Source organism: Bufo gargarizans, chromosome 2 (assembly GCF_014858855.1).
Source record: "Bufo gargarizans isolate SCDJY-AF-19 chromosome 2, ASM1485885v1, whole genome shotgun sequence".
NCBI lineage: Eukaryota > Metazoa > Chordata > Amphibia > Anura > Bufonidae > Bufo > Bufo gargarizans.
In genome coordinates this window covers 104,373,556-104,393,371 of record NC_058081.1, presented here as the reverse complement: position 1 = coordinate 104,393,371, position 19,816 = coordinate 104,373,556, and the positions used below count along the sequence as shown (strand labels likewise).

General features: G+C 46.4%; 1 protein-coding gene across 1 annotated transcript; it reads right to left on the bottom strand.

Annotated features, from left to right (window-relative positions):
- Positions 1-1,284: 1,284 nt before the first annotated feature.
- ANP32A (acidic nuclear phosphoprotein 32 family member A) lies at positions 1,285-14,753 on the bottom strand. The gene is made up of 7 exons (XM_044279366.1): positions 14,611-14,753; positions 9,762-9,911; positions 7,412-7,534; positions 7,083-7,284; positions 4,632-4,729; positions 3,931-3,958; positions 1,285-3,017 (listed from the first exon to the last, which is right to left on the bottom strand). The coding sequence occupies exons 1-7, from the start codon at positions 14,662-14,664 to the stop codon at positions 2,962-2,964; spliced, it is 711 nt and encodes a 236-aa protein (XP_044135301.1). The 5' UTR covers positions 14,665-14,753; the 3' UTR covers positions 1,285-2,961.
- Between the last annotated feature and the right edge of the window lie 5,063 nt (positions 14,754-19,816).

Below are 19,816 nucleotides of genomic sequence, written 5' to 3'. Positions count from 1 at the left end.
TTAAAAAAAAAAGAAAAAGGGGGGGGGGGGGGGCAATGTGAATGGTTACCTTGACTAACATTGGATCTGTATGAGAGACAATTGAGATCTCTTATGTGAATGAGGCCTATCAGGAACTCTAACACAGATGACTGAGAAGTATTAGTACACAAACTGCATTAAACAGGTCTACTTTAGACAAGCCATTATATATATATATATATATATATATATATACACACACACACATACATACATATACACACACAGCAGTAGTAGGGCATGGAGAAGTAATGGAGGACCCTCTAAAGAGGACTACCCTTTACCACAGCCACATCAGCTGCTGCTCTCCCCCTCTAGGGCACTGCAGAGGTCCACTGAAAGTAATGGAGACCCACTAATTCCAATGGCCATCACAAAATGCTTTATACTTTCCCACAATGGTTAAAAGGAAAACGAGAATTTACACTTTGGTACCCAGAGGTCAGAAATGATCTTGGGGATCTCTAGCAGCTCCATTATCAGGCTCTGGCACAGGAATGATCTAAAAAGAGTATTGCCCAACATAGGCAATGCTTAACTTTACTGCAAATAGCTGTAGGCTGGGCATCCCTGATTTAGGCTATCAGCAGGGTATGGTGGGGGTTGTAGTTTTACAATAGCTGGAGGGTCGCAGGTTGAGCATCCCCAAGATTCTGCAAAGGAAGCACCGATCAGAAGTCTCCAATGAAAATGTGAACAGATCTTTCATTGCTCTTTCTAGGATCAGGAGTCACATGGGCGGTCCTATTGAGTGACTGACAGCTAAGTGCAGAGAAAGCAGTCAATCACGGCACTGCCCACAGGACTCCAAAGCATAGAAAGAGCAGAGATTTCAATGGTTAAAATACAATTTTTTATCAATCCGCCTAGCAATTCCTGAGCGCTAACATGCTGATTGCACCGCAGTTGCATCACGTCAGGTTCGCTTTAAGTAAGATTTTTCTGGGCATTTGTGACTAAATGCACCGTACTTTGTCCAAGGTTCAGTAGCTTCGCCTACACAGCGTGGAAGTCCAGTCTTGGGGATCCGCAGCAAAGTTCATACATACACAATCCTGTCAAATGTGCAGCGACTGTAAAGAGAACTCCCCACCTCGGACTATTTCATGCAGCACCACTGAATCTCAATGGATTTAACAGACTGATCTAGAGAAAGACCAATTTTTTTGCATGTCTTGGTCAAAGGGCCACAAGTTCTTTATTTTTCAGGTTTTTAAAGTGATTTTTGCTTCTTTTTGACAAATGTTTAGCCTCAGCGATTGCTTTTTTTTGTAGAAATATTCGCCTTTTATTCAGTAAAAATATTAAAAATATGCACTTTTTTGCACTCACTTTTCTAATCACGTAAAACCACATAAATAGAATCTAAATTTTTGCCTACCAATGGCCACCATTTATTTTCGCAACACATGTTCAGATATTTCAGGGGGTATTTATTTTTATTAATGTTATGAGTTGTTGTTTTACTTTTTTTTTTTTTTTAAGGCCCCCAAAGGTCAAGAGACATTTCAGTGACTTGATTACGTTGCTAATCTGTATACCACACACATTTCTCCTATAACCAGTGAGGTCATAGCAGCCTCAGTGACAGCCTTGATCTGTGACAAATATCACAATTAGGCCTTATGCACACACCCGTGGTTTCCGCCTGCATCTGTAGATCCGTTCAGTTCAAATTCATTTCACGGTGTGCTGTCCTCATCCATATGTCCATCCATGGCCCCAGCAAAAAAATTAAAATGAACATGTACTATTTTTGTCCATTTTGAAGAACAAGAATAGGCATTTGTAATATACTGCAGAACCCGTGGAAAGGAAAATGTGGGACGCACACAGCCGGTATCTGCGGATCCGCAAGTTCCAGACCGGAAAAAAGGATACAGTCATGTGCATGAGGCCTTCAGGGTTTGTGGGTCCAATTAAACCATGGGTATGAATGCCATCTACAGCCAATCACCTGAATGCTATTGTATGATGCAATGTCATATGGATACCACCTCCTCTCTACAGCAAAGGGGGTGAGTAGTCATAGTCACTCTATACAACTGGAGCCCCCCAATAAAGGGGTTGTGCAAGAATGAGTTTGTTTTTTGTTGCCAGACCTGGGAAGATTACTTCACTGACTCCCCACTCCTCCTCAATGCCTATGCTCCGCAAGGATATCCAGTCTCCGATGTGGTCAGCGATTGGCTGCAAGCCAAGTCAAACCGGATGTTTAAAGTGAGGGAGTCCAGCGGAGCATTGCAGGCTGGGAGGAGAAGGAGTGGTAAGCTAGTGGAGGGATGAAGGTAAGTAAGCTTTCCTTTACAGGTCCAGCCCAAAAAAAAACAAACAAAAAAACACTACTCTTGCACAATCCCTTTAAAAGGACAAACCAGGAGTGGAGCACAGCAGAGGGATTCTCACTGGTCCTCACATATTAACATATCTCAAATAAAAGCAACCCTATTGCCCATAACCAGCAAAAAAATGCTTTTTATTTTATAGTTTGCAATTAAATAAAAAATTAAGTGTGTATGGGTAAAAAGACCACTTTTTCTCTGAGACAGATTTAATGCATGAGGCCCAAAGTAACTTTAAGTCTTTCTTCAAAGGCAGCTGGAAGGACATGGAGTAAAAACTAAACCTAAACTCCCCCCAAAACAATAAAACAAGTAATGGCCACTGGAAAGACTGGGGCTGTACTGAAATAAGTGGCAAAACACAAAATAAACCTCATAATTAGAAAAACTTGCAAGAACAGCAGTAAAAATACCAAGCGTGACTCTTGTTGTGGTTTCTGTCCGGCACACGGCAACCTTACAAATCAGGAGATAAAAGGTCAGGGCAATTCAAGGTAAAAACAGTCAAAGTACAACAGGGTTTTCAAAAAAAGGTTCTTGGGGTTCAGTCCTCTTTGTCAGTCACAAGGCGCGCTCCTCATGTACCTTGTCCTGCGGATTAATCATCCTCCTCTCCGTCATCTTCAAGCTCCCGTTTTCTTTTCTGACCTTTTTCTGATTTGAGGTGAGAAACAAGACATTAGTGGATCTCAGTCTGCTGAACTGTCAGGGCCGAGCTAGTCAGGGGGTACTCACTTGTGCCGATTTGGTTATTATGGGAAGATGCTGAGCTGTAGTTGACTAGGTTTTTGTGAAGACTGCGCACCATCTTTATCCCTGGGGTTAGGCTTGAGCGAATCGAGCTCCATGTAGTCAAATTTTGTCTGGGCCAAAGTTCCACGAGACTTCAGTGAATGACTTTGTTATTGCTATCTGCGTATTTAAAAACATTTTAAAATAGGAATCCAAAAATCGGCTTTGGTATCCAGGTACCAGCCAGTACAGACTTTCGGATTTCTATTTTAAGGTGTCTTTTAAATACGCAAATAGGAATACCGAAGTCACGCGCAACTTCGGCTAAGGCGAATTTTGGCTACACGAAGCCCATACATTGCAATATTGTATGGAAACAGCATTACCAACAACGTTTTTTTTTTAAACAAAATCGTCTTCTGATCTATCATCCGAAGCTCGATTCGTTCAAGGCTACCCCGGGTATGTTTGCTTCCCGTCAGCCCCTCCCTATCTTTCTTGACTGTTGACTATTCAGGAACAATCAAGAAGGAAACGGTAAGGAAATATCTCCTTACATTCAGCTGAGCTACCACTACAAGGCAGTGTGCCGTGTGTGGTGACAGGTCCCCTTTAATTTGAGAAGCATTACACCACACAGCCCGCAGACAAGAGCGACACTGTTTCCAGGAGGTAAAAAAAAGCAGATCCTTATTTTTTAATCTCATACAACTCCTTTAAATACAGACATTTCTTTAAAAAATAAAAGATAAAATTAGTCAAATTTTTATGTGTCTTTCATCTCAACTACCTTACTTTGTGCCAAATGTCAATGTAATAAATAAATGCCACCTACCGTCTTGGTCAGCCTCATCCTCATCCTCCTTTAGGGAAGAAAACAAAATTTATAAAAATCAGATTACTGGTGGATTTTTGAGCAGTCATGTGACCACCCTACAGTGCATCTTCAAGACTGCAAATATATTAGTACGTGGCACATATGTCGGAATTGATTGAATTAAAGGGGTTTTCTGGGATTTGATAGGCTATCCACAGAATTGGTCATTATTATGAGATCGGCAGGGGTCTGACTGCCAGCACCCCTCCCCTCCAATCAGCTGTTGAAGGAAGCCCTTGGCGCTCATTGGAGCACTGGTGAGCGTCGCACCCTCCTCGCAAATTAAAAACAGCGTCATCCACTGGATAGCAGGCGTGTTTGGCATTGCAGCTCAGCCCAATTCACTCAAAGTGCACCGAGCTGCCCTCAGGCCACGTGACTGATGAACGTGATGTCACATGGCCTAATCGCTCATTGAGCGCCATGGCCTCTTCAAACAACTGAATAGACGGGGTCCCATGTGTTGGACCCCCGCCAACCTGATAATGATGACCTATCCTGAGGATAGGCCATCAATATTAAAATCCTGGAGAACAGGTTTTTAAAAACCAGATAACCCCTTTAATGGTCAACCTCAACGTCTCCGTTGCAAAATCTTTCTAGATTATAAGACAGGAAATATAATAGCAAGCAAACATCTAAAAGGAAAAGGGTTGTACCTCTTCTTCGCCGCTTACTTCCTCTTCTTCTCCCTCCTCTTCGTCATCGTCCTCCTCGCCCTCTTCACCTGGTGGCACGTCATCATCGTAGTCTTCCTCTGTGAGGGGGGGCAGCCTCAGTCACCAACAGACTGGAGATGTGTGTAATTTAGTCTCCAGTCTGTGAGCCACAGACAGAGGGAGTAATAGAATATCAGCTGATACAGAGTATGTGATGGGCGTCTATACGTGAAGGCACCATGTACAGTACAGGTTTTACGTCAATGGGGAAGGCTAGAGCTAAGACATACAGTACCTGCTAAACAGGGGGTGTCAAGACTTTACTAAAGCTGCTACTCGACTGCAACGTTATCGGGCAAATTATTGGGAACGTTCATAGGAACTTGTTCATTGGCAGAGGGGCGCCTTTCATCAGGGTGAAAGATGCCCAATTATCGGTAGCACATCCCTCTGTGTAATCAGGCCGGGACAAATTAGCGCTGACAGATGTGTTATCATCCATTGGTGGTCACACTGCCCAAAGACCGGGCAGTGTAATACCAAGTGATAGCCTACCCAATCAGCTGTTTGGGTGTAGCTCTATCCTTGGAAATACCCAGCTTTGTTAACCTTATAGAGAAGGGGGCTCCCATTTTGTCTTCTTGCTCGGGTCCCCCACTGTCTTTGATTACAGAGCAGACTTTACAGACCCGGAAAGTCCGCCATATAGTGACCCAGTTAAAGTGGATTTGTCACACTGACCGTGCTACTCTATTTGCAGGACCAGATCTGGCTACGTTCATGCAGCACTTTGCAGCGTCCATCAGACCTATACATCGGGACTAATTTAGCAGTACACTACAGAGCAGGGTGAGAAAGGACCATTGTACACCTCATAACATATTAGATTGTATTAAAATTAATTTGAATACCTTCTGCCTCAAAATAAACTCCAAAATACACCTCAAATCAGCCTCCCATTCATTTCGATGGGAAGCAGGACTTGCTTCTTTTCCATGTGGAGAATAGAAGCAGCATGCCCCATCTTGGGGCAGAATCTGCTCTTAATCCCAAGTAAAAATAAATAAAAACACTGTATAGGTCTGTGCCAAAAACCATTGAAGTAACCCCCCCAAAAAAATGTTTTTTTAAATAAAATTTTTAAAAAAGTGGATTCGGCGCTGAATTTTGTAGGTGGATTTTCAAAATCCGCCGTGTGAGCATACCCTAAATGTAATTCCTTCAGCACATGTAGTAGGAGAGTTCCCGCTCCCACATTACACACAGACTACAGGGAATAACGTGTTAATAAGACAGTAGTTAATAGTCATAGCGAAGGTTTCCAAGAGAACAGCACATGTAACAATGGAGAATATTTTTATACCTTCACACTAATGGGGCTGTCAAGGTAAAGATAGAATGGATGCATTACTCCCCCACATAGTATTATCTGCCTCATCCATTTTCTTTAATAATGTATCATCCTCTGACATCACAAGCAGTCCCATGTCAGATGAGTTTAGTCAATTACTCTCTCCGCTCTAGCAAACTTCCGCCATCCTCTGATTACACCCCTGAGTATACTGCAATGGTTATGCAGGGAAACATCTCTCCTCACCCTAAGGGCTCATGCACACGAACGTATTTTCATTCAGTGTCCGTTCCAGGTTTTTTTGCAGACCGTATGTGGAACCATTCATTTCAATGGGTCTGCAAAAACACACGGAAGGTACTCTGTGTGCATTCGGTTTCCGTATTTCCATTCCGCAAAACAATAGAATGTGTCCTATTTTATTGTCCGCATTACGGACAAGCATAGAACTGTTCTATTAGGGGCCAGCTGTTCCGCAAAATAGATACGGTCGTGTGCATGAGGCCTAATATTCAGGAATGGCAGCAGTTAATCCCAATATCTCACCCCCTAAGCTGAAATAATGGAATAGTTTGGACAGGATTCTCACAATAGATCTCAAGTGATCCCTAGCGATTTCCTTTCCGTAGGCTAATATCTAGCACTGATTCTGCAGTGCAAAAGCCCTAAATCCACATTCAAAACTCTACCAATAGATTCCCATTGACTTCAATGTAAAAAAACGTCATCATGGACCTACCTCGTACAAATTGTGGGGGTGAGGTTTCAGTAGCTGATTTGAAAAGCACTTGAGAAGTGACTTAGCAGAGAAACCTCAACCAAAAACTCTGCTAAAACTGTAAAAACGCCTCTAAAACCTCCACAAAATAACAAATCTGCCACCAAAAACTACCTGTCTTCAGCTACCGATTCTACAACCGATTTTTCTGCCATGGATTTTAGCCATGTGAACACAAAAAGTCACAATCTCTTTAGCCGTGAAAAGAAACTGGCCTGTGACCAGCAGATCTCCAGTTTGAGGACCCTCGCAAACAACTGATAATATATCGACTATCTGGATCCACATAGACAGCAGGGAATATTCAGGTTCCACTACTCACCATCCTCCTCCTCATCATCATCATCATCCAAGCCCTCCACGTAGGCCTCAGCATCAGAGTCAGGAGCTTCCTTCTCGTCACGGTCATAGCCATCTAAATAAGTGAGCTGGGGCAGGAGCTTGAAGACATTTTCTCGATAGTCAGTGAGGTTGGTGACCTCGCAGTTGAACAGGTCTAAGCTCTTTAGGCTCTCTAATTTTTTCTGGAGTTAGAAGAAAAATTCTGCTTAAACAAGTTGCAGCACTTACCACGGTAGTTATAAAAAAAAAATAAGATAATGCATCTTATATACTGTATAGCTTTCAGCGGGCTCCATAGATCATACTCACCAGAGGTTCTAATGTGCTCAGGTCCTTTATCCTGTTGCCACTTAGATTGAGGTGTGTGAGGCTTGGACACTTTTCTGCCAGGACTTCCAGTCCACCAGAGATGTTGTTATCACTCAACTCCAACTACAGGTCAAAAGGAGACATAAAAGGCTTTTATCGGGATATAACCGCGCAAAGAGGTCGACTGGATAAAGCAGAACATGGCCATGACTGCCGTATATTATAATATATATTCATTTATACACCAAACTACAACCTAAGCACCAGGAATACTTTGCTATCACAGTCCGGGCAGTGCTTTTCTAGGCTCAAGGCATGCCAGTCTGAAGCCTCAGTCTTGTTCTTTAAGACACCTATAAAATGACCTATTCATTCCTAGCGTTAGGCCTCATGCACACGACTGTATTTTTTTGCGGTCCGCAAAAAGGGGTTCCGTTGTTCCGCGAGTCTTCCTTTATTTTTGGAGGATCACCAGACATGAAGGAAAGTAAAAAAAAATTTAAGTCAAGTTTGCCATGCAAATGATAGGAAAAAAACGGACGCGGGTGACAATCTTGTGTGCCTCCGTGTTTTTTCACGGACCCATTGACTTGAAAGGGTCAGCGAACAGTTGTCTGTGAAAAAAATAGGACAAGTCCTATTTTTTTCACAGACTGGAAACACGGATCACGGTCGCGGATGACAAACGGTGCAATAGCCGAGTTTTCCACGGACCCATTGAAAGTCAACAACAACGGTCGTGTGCATGAGGCCTTAATGGGGCTGACTACAAAATGAAGACATGCGTAGATCCGGCCATTGTAGTGTGCCTCTTATTTCAGTGAATCTGTCCTAGTGAGCGGTCCTACAACATATTTCATTAGGTATAGACGCTTTCTTTATTCTGTACACCGCTTCCACCACTAGGCGGCACTATACAAGACAGGGGTATTCTGGTTACTACAAGTAATTCCTTATGTGAGATACCTGATTGGTGTGGGTTTGACCACAGGAACCCCCACTGATCCCAAGAATAGAGGGTCTGGTTCTCCATCCTAATGGAACTAGTGGAGATAGCAGAATACAGCATTCAACTGCCTCCAGAAGTCCCATAGAGAATTAATGGTGGGGCACATGCTTGACCTTCTGCTCCATGGGGGAACCATATTCTCTGGATTAGTGAGGGTCCCCAATAGATAGGAGATCACTTGTAGTAACCAGAATACCCCTTTAATGTTGAAAGAGCAACCTAGGTTTACACTGCAGCAGGTAACACAGCCAAGGTGGATTTCACCTTTAAGGGGTTCTCCGAGCGCAGGACCCCTTATTCATATAGAAAGGCAGGATGCAGGGCTTTAAAAGAAAAGACCCATCTGTTATAGATGCTCCAATCCCAGCGCAGAGCTCTCTTTTCCTCCTACACTTCTGGTCTATACACGTCACTGCTGCCCGCCCATCAATGGCCTCAGTGGAGGCAGTGGTCACTGACTGGCCAGCAGTGGTGATGGGCATATAGACGGCATGTCACACTTCTGGTCAAAAGGGGCATGGAAGCAGAGGATACCGTAAAAGCTTGGTGCTGGAAATGGGTCACCAGTACCAGGTAAGTTTTTTTTTTTAACCCCCTGCACCCTGCTTGGCCATAAGAAAAGGGTTCCCAGTCTTAGAGAACCCTTTTAATTGGGTTGTCCCAGATTGACAACTTGTCAATTATCCACTGGATAGGTGACAACTGCCTGACTGGAGGCAACTAACCACTGGAGGCCATCATGAGAACAGGGGTTCTGTGTCCCCCATTTGAAAGAAGCGGCACCCGGGTATAGTGCTCAGTTATTTCCGGTAGTCCCATAGTGTAAATGGAGTGGTGGTGGTGGGGGGCACGTCTGAAAGCCTTTCTACTCAAACAAAGGATAGGGGGCCAACGTTCTTGTGTGCCAAGAGGGTCCCAGCGGTCGGCCTGTAACGATAAGACACTTCCCACGTATCCTGTATTCAGGTGAAAAGCTGCAGTTCTGGGACCATCCCTTAAAGGGAATTCGTTACCACGATTCTAGACTACCATCAGCAGTAATACAGATAGAGTCCAGATTAGAATTTTTTATGTTCCTACTGCCGCCCGTTACCCCGTTCAGCCCGTTGCGCTGAAATTCAGTCCGGACTGCTGTGCTGTTATTATAGAGATGACTCCTGAGCGCATGCACAGCTGTCCTGACCGTGGAAACGGGCAGTAAGAAAATAAAATAAAAATAGTGATCTGGACTCCATATCTGCAGTGCTACTCATGTATTACTGCTGGTAATAGACCACAATCCTGGCGATAGATTCCCTCCAAACAATGCATCACTGGAAAACAAAGTACAATCTCCTTTACCTTTTTTAATTTGTTTAACTTTGGTAAATTTGCGACAGAGCTGAGGCAGACATTGATTGTGCTTAAAAATTCCAGTTCTTCAAATTCGTCTGTCAACCCCTCTATTTTTCCATCTTTTGACCGGCAATTATCCAGGACAAGCTCTTTTACCTGAGGAAAAAAAATATATAGTGCGGTCAATGTCACTGCTATATTTCCCAATTTTAAAAAAATGAAACGGAGTTGCTTCAGATGAGGTTAGACAACCCATGTGCAATGCAGCCTGCCATCTGCTGGTGAATGGGGACCATTACATGGGAGATATTCACCTTCCACCAGCAGGTGGCAGACTGCATTACATAAACAGCAGACTCAGAGTGTCGGAGAAATTCACATCTCTACATGACGGCTGCTTGGATCAGTCCAGGGATGAGGGATGATTCTAAGGTTCTAACAAATTGATCTCATTAGCAAGAGTTCTTCATCTGTGAGGGGCTGTTGCCACAGGTGAAGAAGGGCCTACCTGCATGTTGATTGACCAGACCAGACATATCAGCTGGATCTGTCAATCTCGTGCCTGAGCAGCAGCTTCGAGTAGTGACGCAGGCGCTGAAGCTCAAAATCCCTTTGAGAGCAGAGAATGTGCAGGCGCCGCTACACTGATTCGCTCATCCCTAGATCAGTCCTGCTGTGGCCACCGCTACCTTCATGAAAGAAATACAGCACAAGTCTGTATATACATGGGCGAGTGAATTACCGCATACACTCTATGGGTGGAATTTACAAAGGCTTCTGTGTTAGATTCCTGGCAAATTAAAGTTACTAAATTTTACGCAATATTTTGTCGATTTATTCTTGCTCACCACTTTTCTAAAAAAAAAACACGCACAGCCTAACACATGTGACATTACTGAAACCAGAAAAATGGCGCAAACATCACCACAGTCTATGCGAGCTCCTAGCTGGCGTGAATTTCCGGTTCTGCCGCACAGACCTCCCAACATGTGCAGCTGTATGGGAACTGTGGAAGAACTTTGATAGCGACACAGAAAGGTCCGAGAAAGGGTTGCCCACAGAGCTCCCCCTCGCTGCTGAAGACAATAGAAAGTCTATGAGCCCATCTCAAGTCTGTCTGCTGCAACGAGGAGAGAGCGCACGCCCCGTGAGAGCTTCTCTCTCCTCATTCTAGGGATTGGTGAGGGTGTCAGCTCTCAGACCCTCAACCTTTGATATGTTACTACGACATGACATTTTTTATGACATATCCTCTACTTGTGCACAATGTGTGTATAGATTTACATGTAAATTTCCCCGCACAACACCCGAATGTATCGCCCACAAGACAATAGTCCTTTACGTCACCACAGCACGCTGCTCTCCTCTGTTTAACCAGACACAGCGCTCACTGAAACCCACACCAGCGCTCTCTTATCAACGTGAACACACTGCCGCACACTACATTCCGGATAACTGCTCAACTGACAATTCCCTAATGTGGCGTTATTACCAGAGGCTGTCCCCGGGGGCGGCTCGTCTAAGAACATCCCTATTATCAGAAGGTACATGCACCAGGCAATTGCTGAAGTAACAACCAACCACAAGACATCCCGCCGGTCTTTCTTGACATAGTTTAGAAATAAATGGCCAATACTTAATTTTTTTTGGACTATTAGCGGCACCTTTTCTCCTGTACTGTGCTGTATCCATAGGAGATACAGTTAAAACAGTATTTTCTACGCTTCTAATTGTGCATCTTATGGTCCGAAAAACTAGTTACCAGGAGCCCTCAGATGATGTAGACAGCGCCTGGCATCCACTGGAGACAGAAAAATTCCTTTAACCCGCCATCCAGTAGTCCACACAGTGACCGGGGTCCCGGGCTACAGGGCATGGTCACGTGGCTTCCATGCTGTGTGACCACAGTTTGGTGGTTGGTCTAGGACTTGCTGTGGCAATGAATTAGCACCACTATTTTAGGCGTGGGATTTAGGAATTGTACTGCAAAAAATTTGTCGTGTGACAGACAACTGGTGCCGACCGATAGGGCCAGATCACACAGAGTTTCTTGGCGCTGATTTTGGAGCGTTTCTGCCTCAAAATCACCTCAAAACAGACTCCCATTCACCTCAATACACATGTCAAAAAGAATCAGCGTGCCCCATCTGGGGGCAGAATCAGCGCGGAAACTCCCATTGAAATTAAACTAGAAAAAAAAAAAAAGTCCATGTGGATTTTGTCCATTTTCTGCACATATTTTGTATTGAGGTAAACAGCCATTGTTTAAAAAAGGATGCTTAAAAAACGGCACGGAAAACACGCTTTTTGTGTGCTGAAAACACACGTTTATTCCACGTTGATTTTTTAAATGTGGAGTTGTGTGAACTGGCCCCTAGACAGCCCATCATCTGAAGACAAGTATGTGACACTATTCTCTCTCTTAAAGGGGTTGTGCAGCCAGTACATATTGATAACCTATTCTCAGGATAGGTCATCAGCATCTGATTGTGGGGGTCCCCCCCCAAATCAGCTGTGAAGAGGAGGCAGAGCTGGGCCGCGCACTACTTCCTCTTCAAGATTACACTGCGCATCATCTCGGCGCAGTGTAATTACACCTTCAAGTGAATGGAAAAGGCACTTGTAATTACACTGCGCTGCTGAGACTTCAAACAGCGGTCCCGGGTGTCAGACCCAGACAATCAGATGCTGATGACATATCTAGGGGATAGGTCATCAATATGTACAGACTGCACAACCCCTATAAATCTGATGGAATTTGCAAAGAAGCCTCTCAAGTAGTGTTGAGCGAACTTGTGTTTTAAGTTCGGCGTCTAAAGTTGGGGTTCGGGTTATCGGAGAATCGCGTTATGCATTCCGCTACCACGGACCATAACGGAATTTAGAATCCATAATGCGATTCTTCGATAACCCGAACCCCAACTTTAGACGCCGAACTTAAAACACAAGTTCGCTCAACACTACTCTCAAGCAAATGTGAACAGAGCCTTACATGTGGCGGCCATTAACCTCAGACTACATGCACACAGTGTAGATTTTCACATGGAATTTCCGCAGCGCAATACCGTACTGGGCCTCTCCGGCAGGCTGTTCCCGTATAGAACACCAGGAATCGGCCGCACAAAGACCATTTCGTACAGTTTTTTTGTCCGGTCGATTCCTAGGGTTTTTGCCAGGTGGCAGCCGAATCTCTGCCAGCCCTCATTATAGTCAATAACATGTGGCGGGCAATATCTGGCAATGCCCCCCACCACAATCCCAGACAAAGTGTGATGAGGCTTACAAGTCGCTCCCGGCGGGGCTTATTCACCAAGAACAAAGTGAAGATCATGTCCCTCTGCATTATTTCCTTTAATTTATTTCATTAAAGGGGTTATCCAAGGTCTATAATGCCCCCCCAAATGCCCAGGCCCCTCACACAGATTTTACTTACCTCACTCCCCTACACCCGCTGCTGCATCTCCCTGGTGGGGGCAGCCAATAGCAGGCGTCAACGGGGACAAACCTCCCTAGCGTCACAAGCGATGTTACGGAGGCTCATTCCCATCGTGGCCTGCTATTGGCTGCCCCCGTCGACAGTTGTTTTCATCCGCGCAACAGGTAAATGCAGCAGTGGCCGTGCCGGCATCAGAAGCAAGCGGGTGCCGGGGAACGCGGTAAGTACAACCTCTGTGAGGGGCCCCGGCATTATAGGTCTTGGGTAACCCCTTTAAGGATAGGGCTACACGGCGATATATGTGCCACGCAACAAAAGAAAAAAAAAAGGCTACACATACACGCGTTGCTGAAAAGTCATGCAACATTTTTTTGTAACGATAGTCAATAGAGCCGCAATGTGACAGTTGCAAAAAAAATCCACCTTGGAGGGATTTTTTGAATCTGTTGTGTCACAGTATGTCACATTGCGACACAACTGACCACCGTTACAAAAAATGTTGTGCGACTTTTGAGAGACGCGTGTGGCTGTGTAGCCATGAAATATAATACAAGGAATAAACTGCGTTCATCAATCAGTAACCGCTATCGGAAAGACATTTAATGAAACTAAATCATTCAGGGGGGACAGGATGGCCACTTGATCCATGGGATCCACTCTGAAAAGTGAACTGCACACCAGTCTGATGAATACGGCGCGCGCTACACCAGTAGTATATACCGCCTCATGTAGACGGCACCCCGCTGAGGACCCCTCCATGACCCAGACCACCCAATAGAGAGATAAAGGCTGTAATGTAATGCATCATCCTGGCGGGCACGTGAGAACACCGGATCTATGGCCCTCACCATGAGGCATCTGCTGTTTCTAAGCAACCTAAACACATTTGGGTCACTCCTTGGCAAACAGCATGGCAGGGAAATGAAAAACCAGGAGGGATGATCCAGCACACAGGGGTGACTGGCACTGAGCAGGGTGTACAGGGGCATACACAAGGCACAGCTCTACCCCTGGGTGGTCCATGCTTCACAAACCATGGGGGGCTATTCAGCCGTGCTACTCCTCAGGTTTAATGGAAACCCCCTCATAGCCGATTAAATATCCAATCCAGCCTCCAGAATCTCCCAATCCAGCCTCCAGAATCTCCACGTCTATGGGCAGATCGGTCAGCGATCATAACGATGAGCGATCGCATAGGACAGGTGCATACAGTAACCAAACCGATCGTTCATGCAGAAAACCGTGAACGACCCGGTCCTCAGGAGCGCACGCATGGCCACAGTGATCGTAAGAGACGGAGCACCCCGGCTACAGGTATCGGGGCCTGTGCACACGGCCAGCAACACCCGCTGCGGGTCCCGGCTAGTCCCCGTTTCCCCTGCCCGATCATTCCCTCCCCCTCCGGGCAGCGCTCCTTACGTCGGCCGGTGTCCTGTTCCGAAGCTCCAGGTGGATCCTCTTCTTCATGTCCATTTTGCGGCTGCTGCTTTGTCTACAATGGAGTTGCTCCCGTCGAGGTGACGTAAGTGTCACGTGCCATCCGGGCGGGGTCAGCTGACTACCCTTGGCTCCTCCCCCTTTCCCGTTCAGTTAACGGCCTGTCTCATGAGGTCGCGCTGGGACCGTGTAATGGAGGGTGTGTTACGGGGGCTGTATAGAATGTACAGGGGGCTGGCAGGGTATATAGGGGATATATACTGAGAAGGGGATGGAGACCGTATGTCGTCTGTCGTGCTGGGTCAGGGGCTTTGTTGATTGACACTGCCCCTGTCCAATCACGTTGCGTCTTCTTGCATAGTCGGCTAACAGCGTTCTGCCCAGCGTGTAATGGCGGGCAGGGAGGCCCAGTGCTGCTTAGAGAAATGGCGCGAACAGGGCAGACTCCAGCCGAGAACCGCTTTTCTAAAAACTCTTCTGTACAGATTAATTTTTATAATACAGCATTACGGGGCTGGACCACTAGGGGGAGCTCACTGCATATGTATTTATACTAGTTTTATTACACTCACCGAATGCCGTATAAAAGTCCCCCTAGTGGAGAATGCAGGTAAACGCTGAGACTGAAGTACACTATGGGAGTAACTGGAAAACTAAAGGGGATCTAAACTAAAATCAGCCTCTGTAGACGAGTGCTTGTCAGCAGATGCTATTTGTCCCATCTCAAATCCAGAGAAAAAAGCCTTTTTTATGTTATTAGACCCAGTGGCGTGCTTAGGGTGTTTGGCACCTGGGGTGGGTCCTTTCTCTGCCCCCCCCCAATACTTTGAAAAATGTGTATCCCCTCACAGTAGCATTGCCCTCATTGTACAACCTTAACAGTAGTTTTGTACAGATGTGTGCCCCCTCACAATAGTTATGCCCACATTGTTCCCTCTCACAGTAGTTATGCCCTTTCTGTGCCCCTTTCACAGTAATAATCCTCATTGTGTCTCCTTCATAGTAATAATGCCCACTGTGCCCCCTTCACAGTAATAATGCCCACTGTGCCCCCTTCACAGTAATAATGCCAACTGTGCCTCCTTCACAGTAATAATGCCCACTGTGCCTCCTTCACAGTAATAATGCCAACTGTGCCTCCTTCACAGTAATAATGCCCACTGTGCCCCTTCATTGTAGTAATGCCCTCTGGCTCTGTGCCCCCTCCATAGTAGAAATGCCCATTGTGCCCCCTTCACATTAGTATGGCCCTTTGTGCCCCCCCCATATAGTAGTAATGCCCTCTGTGCCCCCAGCTGTTTGAAGAGAGGGCAGCGCTGATATTAGAGCTGCTTTCTCTGTTCTGTTCACCTGCTCGCCGTAGCATTTGCAGTGATGAGCAGGTAAACAGAGCAGAGAAGGCAGCGCTCATACAAAGAATAAAAGCAGACAACCCCTTTAAAGACATACTTGGAAAACATTACATACAGCGCTACAGAACATACAGGGTCATACAGCGCCACTTATGTACCTCTTACATCCAGTGACTACTCTTCTCTGATGTAGATATTCTCTTTCTTCTCCTGTCAGACCAGACCGCCATGGTGACTTCTTTCAGCTGCGCCTCATCTCTGCAGAACAGACATCTTACTTTCCTACTTTTCCATCATCCTCCCCACCTTCTCAACACCCCATCCTGCCACCCCCAAAACTGTCCCCACTGTGCTCCCCAATACTTTCCTGCAGAAACAGTCCCACTGAAAATACTGGTACAACACAGATAGCGCGTCAGTATAAAAACACCCCTTTATATTGTGCGCTAGTAATAAATAAATAAAAATCACCTTCCTTTCTGATCAGACCCCCATATAAAAAACCCTAAATGAGATCCACCAATCCAAGACCAAACCCCCTTTAGACCTCTATGCCACATCCCATATAAGACCCCAGTTTTAAACCTCAGATCATACCCCCATTAGACCTCCATGTAAGACCCTGACCCAATATCAGACCTCAGATAAGACCCCCATATCAGACCTCCAGACTCCCACTAGACCTCCAGACCCCCAATCAAACTCTCAGACCCCCCATTAGACCTCTAGACCCCCCAGTCAGACCCCCATTAGACCTCCAGACCCCCCAGTCAGACCTTCAGATCCCCATTAGAACTCTAGACCCCGCCAGTCAGACCTCCAGATCCCCAATCAGAACCCCCATAGACCTCTCCAGACGCCCCATTAAACCTCAATATCAGACCTCAGATCAGACTGTAAAATAATAAAGCCACTTACCTCTCCTGCCGCCACTCTCCCTGTCTTCTCTTCTCAGGGCCTGTGCTTCAGTCACCTGACCTCCTGCAGCATCAGGGCAGAGTGTGCTCTGTACGTCCTGACGCTGCAGGCAGCCAGGACACAGCAGCGCCTGCCCTGAGAAGAGCAAGCAGGAGGAGGGGTAAGTGGACAGCGCTTCTCTCCCCCTCCTCCTGTAGACTAGCGCTCATTGCTTATGTTCTGGCACCCCCCTGAGAGCCGGCACCCAGGGCATACCGCCCCCCTGGGCACGCCACTGATTAGACCCTGGATGCATTGAGGGTGTTGCTGTTGCACATAGAGGCTCTTCTTTTCCCTGCCAGCTGTGCCTCCCACTGCTTTAACTGTACTCCCGCCTGACTTAGTGGCAGCACGTTAGGCACAGTTCATGGCTGGAGATCACCGGGCAGATGTAATCTGTTTGTGCATCTGCCCAGTGATCTCCAGCCATGTACTGGATGTGCTGCTGCGAGACCTTAGGGCCAGGCGTGAGGACGTCTATGCTACCTGGTCCTTTTAGTCAAAGCAGTGGGGGCACGCCTTGGGAGAGGACTCCAGCATAACGTAAACCAGACGGATCCGTTATGCAGCCCATAGACTTCTATTATGATGGAATGAATAACAGAATGCCTCTAAAGGCATTCCGTCATGGAATTGTGTTATGGACCGTGGTAATGGAATCCATAACGCAATTCAGTAAATACCACTACACGAACCTGCACACATCCCTAATCTTCTTGTATATATGAAATGGTATACAGGAGATGCCCAGGTTATACCAGCATGGTACATATCACTATATACAAAAAGATGTATAACATATACCAGCTGTAGATATATAAATATAAACAGTAGATGCCCAGGTTGTACCAGCATGCTCCATATCACTATATACAAGAAGAAGCCGCATACTTTAGTCACGCTCTAAGGTGGCGCCGCTGCCTCCGTGTTGTTATTGCGCTGCTGAGTCCTCTTCCGGATGGAAAAAGGAGGAGGAGGTGGCAGCAGCGCAGCAATAGGGGTTAGGCGGTGCCCGCTTTCAGCCCCGCTCAGAACGTCCTTATGCAAGCGTCAAAACATGAAGCGCTGTTGCACTGTGGCTGTGGGAGACAAGTATGGGCACTGCCATTGCGGTGAGCGGCACTAATTACTCACATATATTATGGGCCTCACAGGCAGGCTTCGGGCCTTGTGTTTTAGACATGCGCTCTGGAGGAGCAGCCTCTATATTCTTCACCCATATGTTTTTTTTTCTTTGCTGCTGCAATGCTCTACTTTGTCACGAGTTATGTATATATATATGCTTGCTTCATAAAGTGTCTCCAGGTTACCCTGATGTCAGGATTTGGAAGAAATCAGATCATTTATAACGATGACAAAGGACAGGGAAATCTGGATCATGGTTGCCAGGTCTGAAATTCTAAATCTGCCAGAGACTAAAAAAAACCACAAATAGCCAAAAAAATACTTTAAAGGGATTCTGTCACCTCCCCTCAGCCAAAAAACGATTTAAAAGCAGCCATGAAGCACAGCTTACCTGGATTAGGCTGTGCTCTTTTATCTTGAAATCCGTCCAGCAGTTACTGCAAAAAACGACTTTGATCGATATGTAAATGCGTCCTGAAGGTGCCCAGAGGGGCGTTTTTTTCTTCCTAGTGAGCCCAGTACCGCCCCTCTTTCAGTGCCCAGCCCGCCTTCCTTGTACTTTCTAACCGCCGCCCCCAGCCTGCCACAGCCTCTCCTCCCCCTCCCTCACGCCGAACGAAGTCTCGCACAGGCGCAGTACCCACTGAGGGCTGCGCCTGTGCGATCATCAGGAGACTGAGGGCGGCAGCTTCATCTTCGTCACTGGGCATGCGCCGAGCCCAGTGACGTCCGATGTTAGCTCTTTCCCTCAGTCAGCCTGGTAGGAAGCGCAGAGGATTGCCGATCGGCTGCTGCACCCTGCGCTTTCTCCAGTCTGCCTGCCTTTACTTAATATAATAATACCTAATTCGCCCCAACAAATACTTATTTCTTTCCTGAAGGGAGGGTGGGGAAAGAAATCGCTGGCCGTCTTCACTGTGGCAGGCAGACTGGAGAAAGCGCAGGGTGCAGCAGCCGATCGGCAATCCTCTGCGCTTCCTACCAGGCTGACTGAGGGAAAGAGCTAACATCGGACGTCACTGGGCTCGGCGCATGCCCAGTGACGAAGATGAAGCTGCCGCCCTCAGTCTCCTGATGATCGCACAGGCGCAGCCCTCAGTGGGTACTGAGCCTGTGCGAGAGTTCGTTCGGCGTGAGGGAGGGGGAGGAGAGGGAGGGGAGGCTGTGGCAGGCTGGGGGCGGCGGTTAGAAAGTACAAGGAAGGCGGGCTGGGCACTGAAAGAGGGGCGGTACTGGGCTCACTAAGAAGAACAAAACGCCCCTCTGGGCACCTTCAGGACACATTTGCATATCAATCAAAGTCGTTTTTTGCAGTAACTGCTGGACGGATTTCAAGATAAAAGAGCACAGCTTAATCCAGGTAAGCTGTGCTTCATGGCTGCTTTTAAATCGTTTTTTGGCTGAGGGGAGGTGACAGAATCCCTTTAATTATAGTCTAATGTCTACATTGGAATAGACTATATTGTGGTATATTTTCCTTACTTTAAACAGTCCAAGTGTATATTGAGAAATGCCGTACGTCATGGGAAGATGACCATTTACCCTCCACATTAAAGGGGTTGTCCTTTTTCCGATATTGATAACTTATCCTCAGGATAGATCATCACTATCAGATTGGTGAGGGTCCGACTCCCAGAACCCACGCCAATCACCTGAAGAAAAGAAAGTTCAGCAGCTCTCATCTGCCCCACCTTCACCTGTGAGCACGGAGGACCCGTGTCAGGCCCGGGTAACGTATTGCAATATGGTTGAAG

Coding starts and splice junctions, on each gene's coding strand:
- ANP32A (XM_044279366.1), bottom strand. CDS start 14,664: ATGGACATGAAGAAGAGGATCCACCTGGAGCTTCGGAACAGGACACCG. Junction 4,730..7,082: donor TGATGATGAGGAGGAGGATG/GTGAGTAGTGGA, acceptor CCCCCCTCACAG/AGGAAGACTACGATGATGAC. Junction 3,959..4,631: donor AAGTAAGCGGCGAAGAAGAG/GTACAACCCTTT, acceptor TCTTCCCTAAAG/GAGGATGAGGATGAGGCTGA.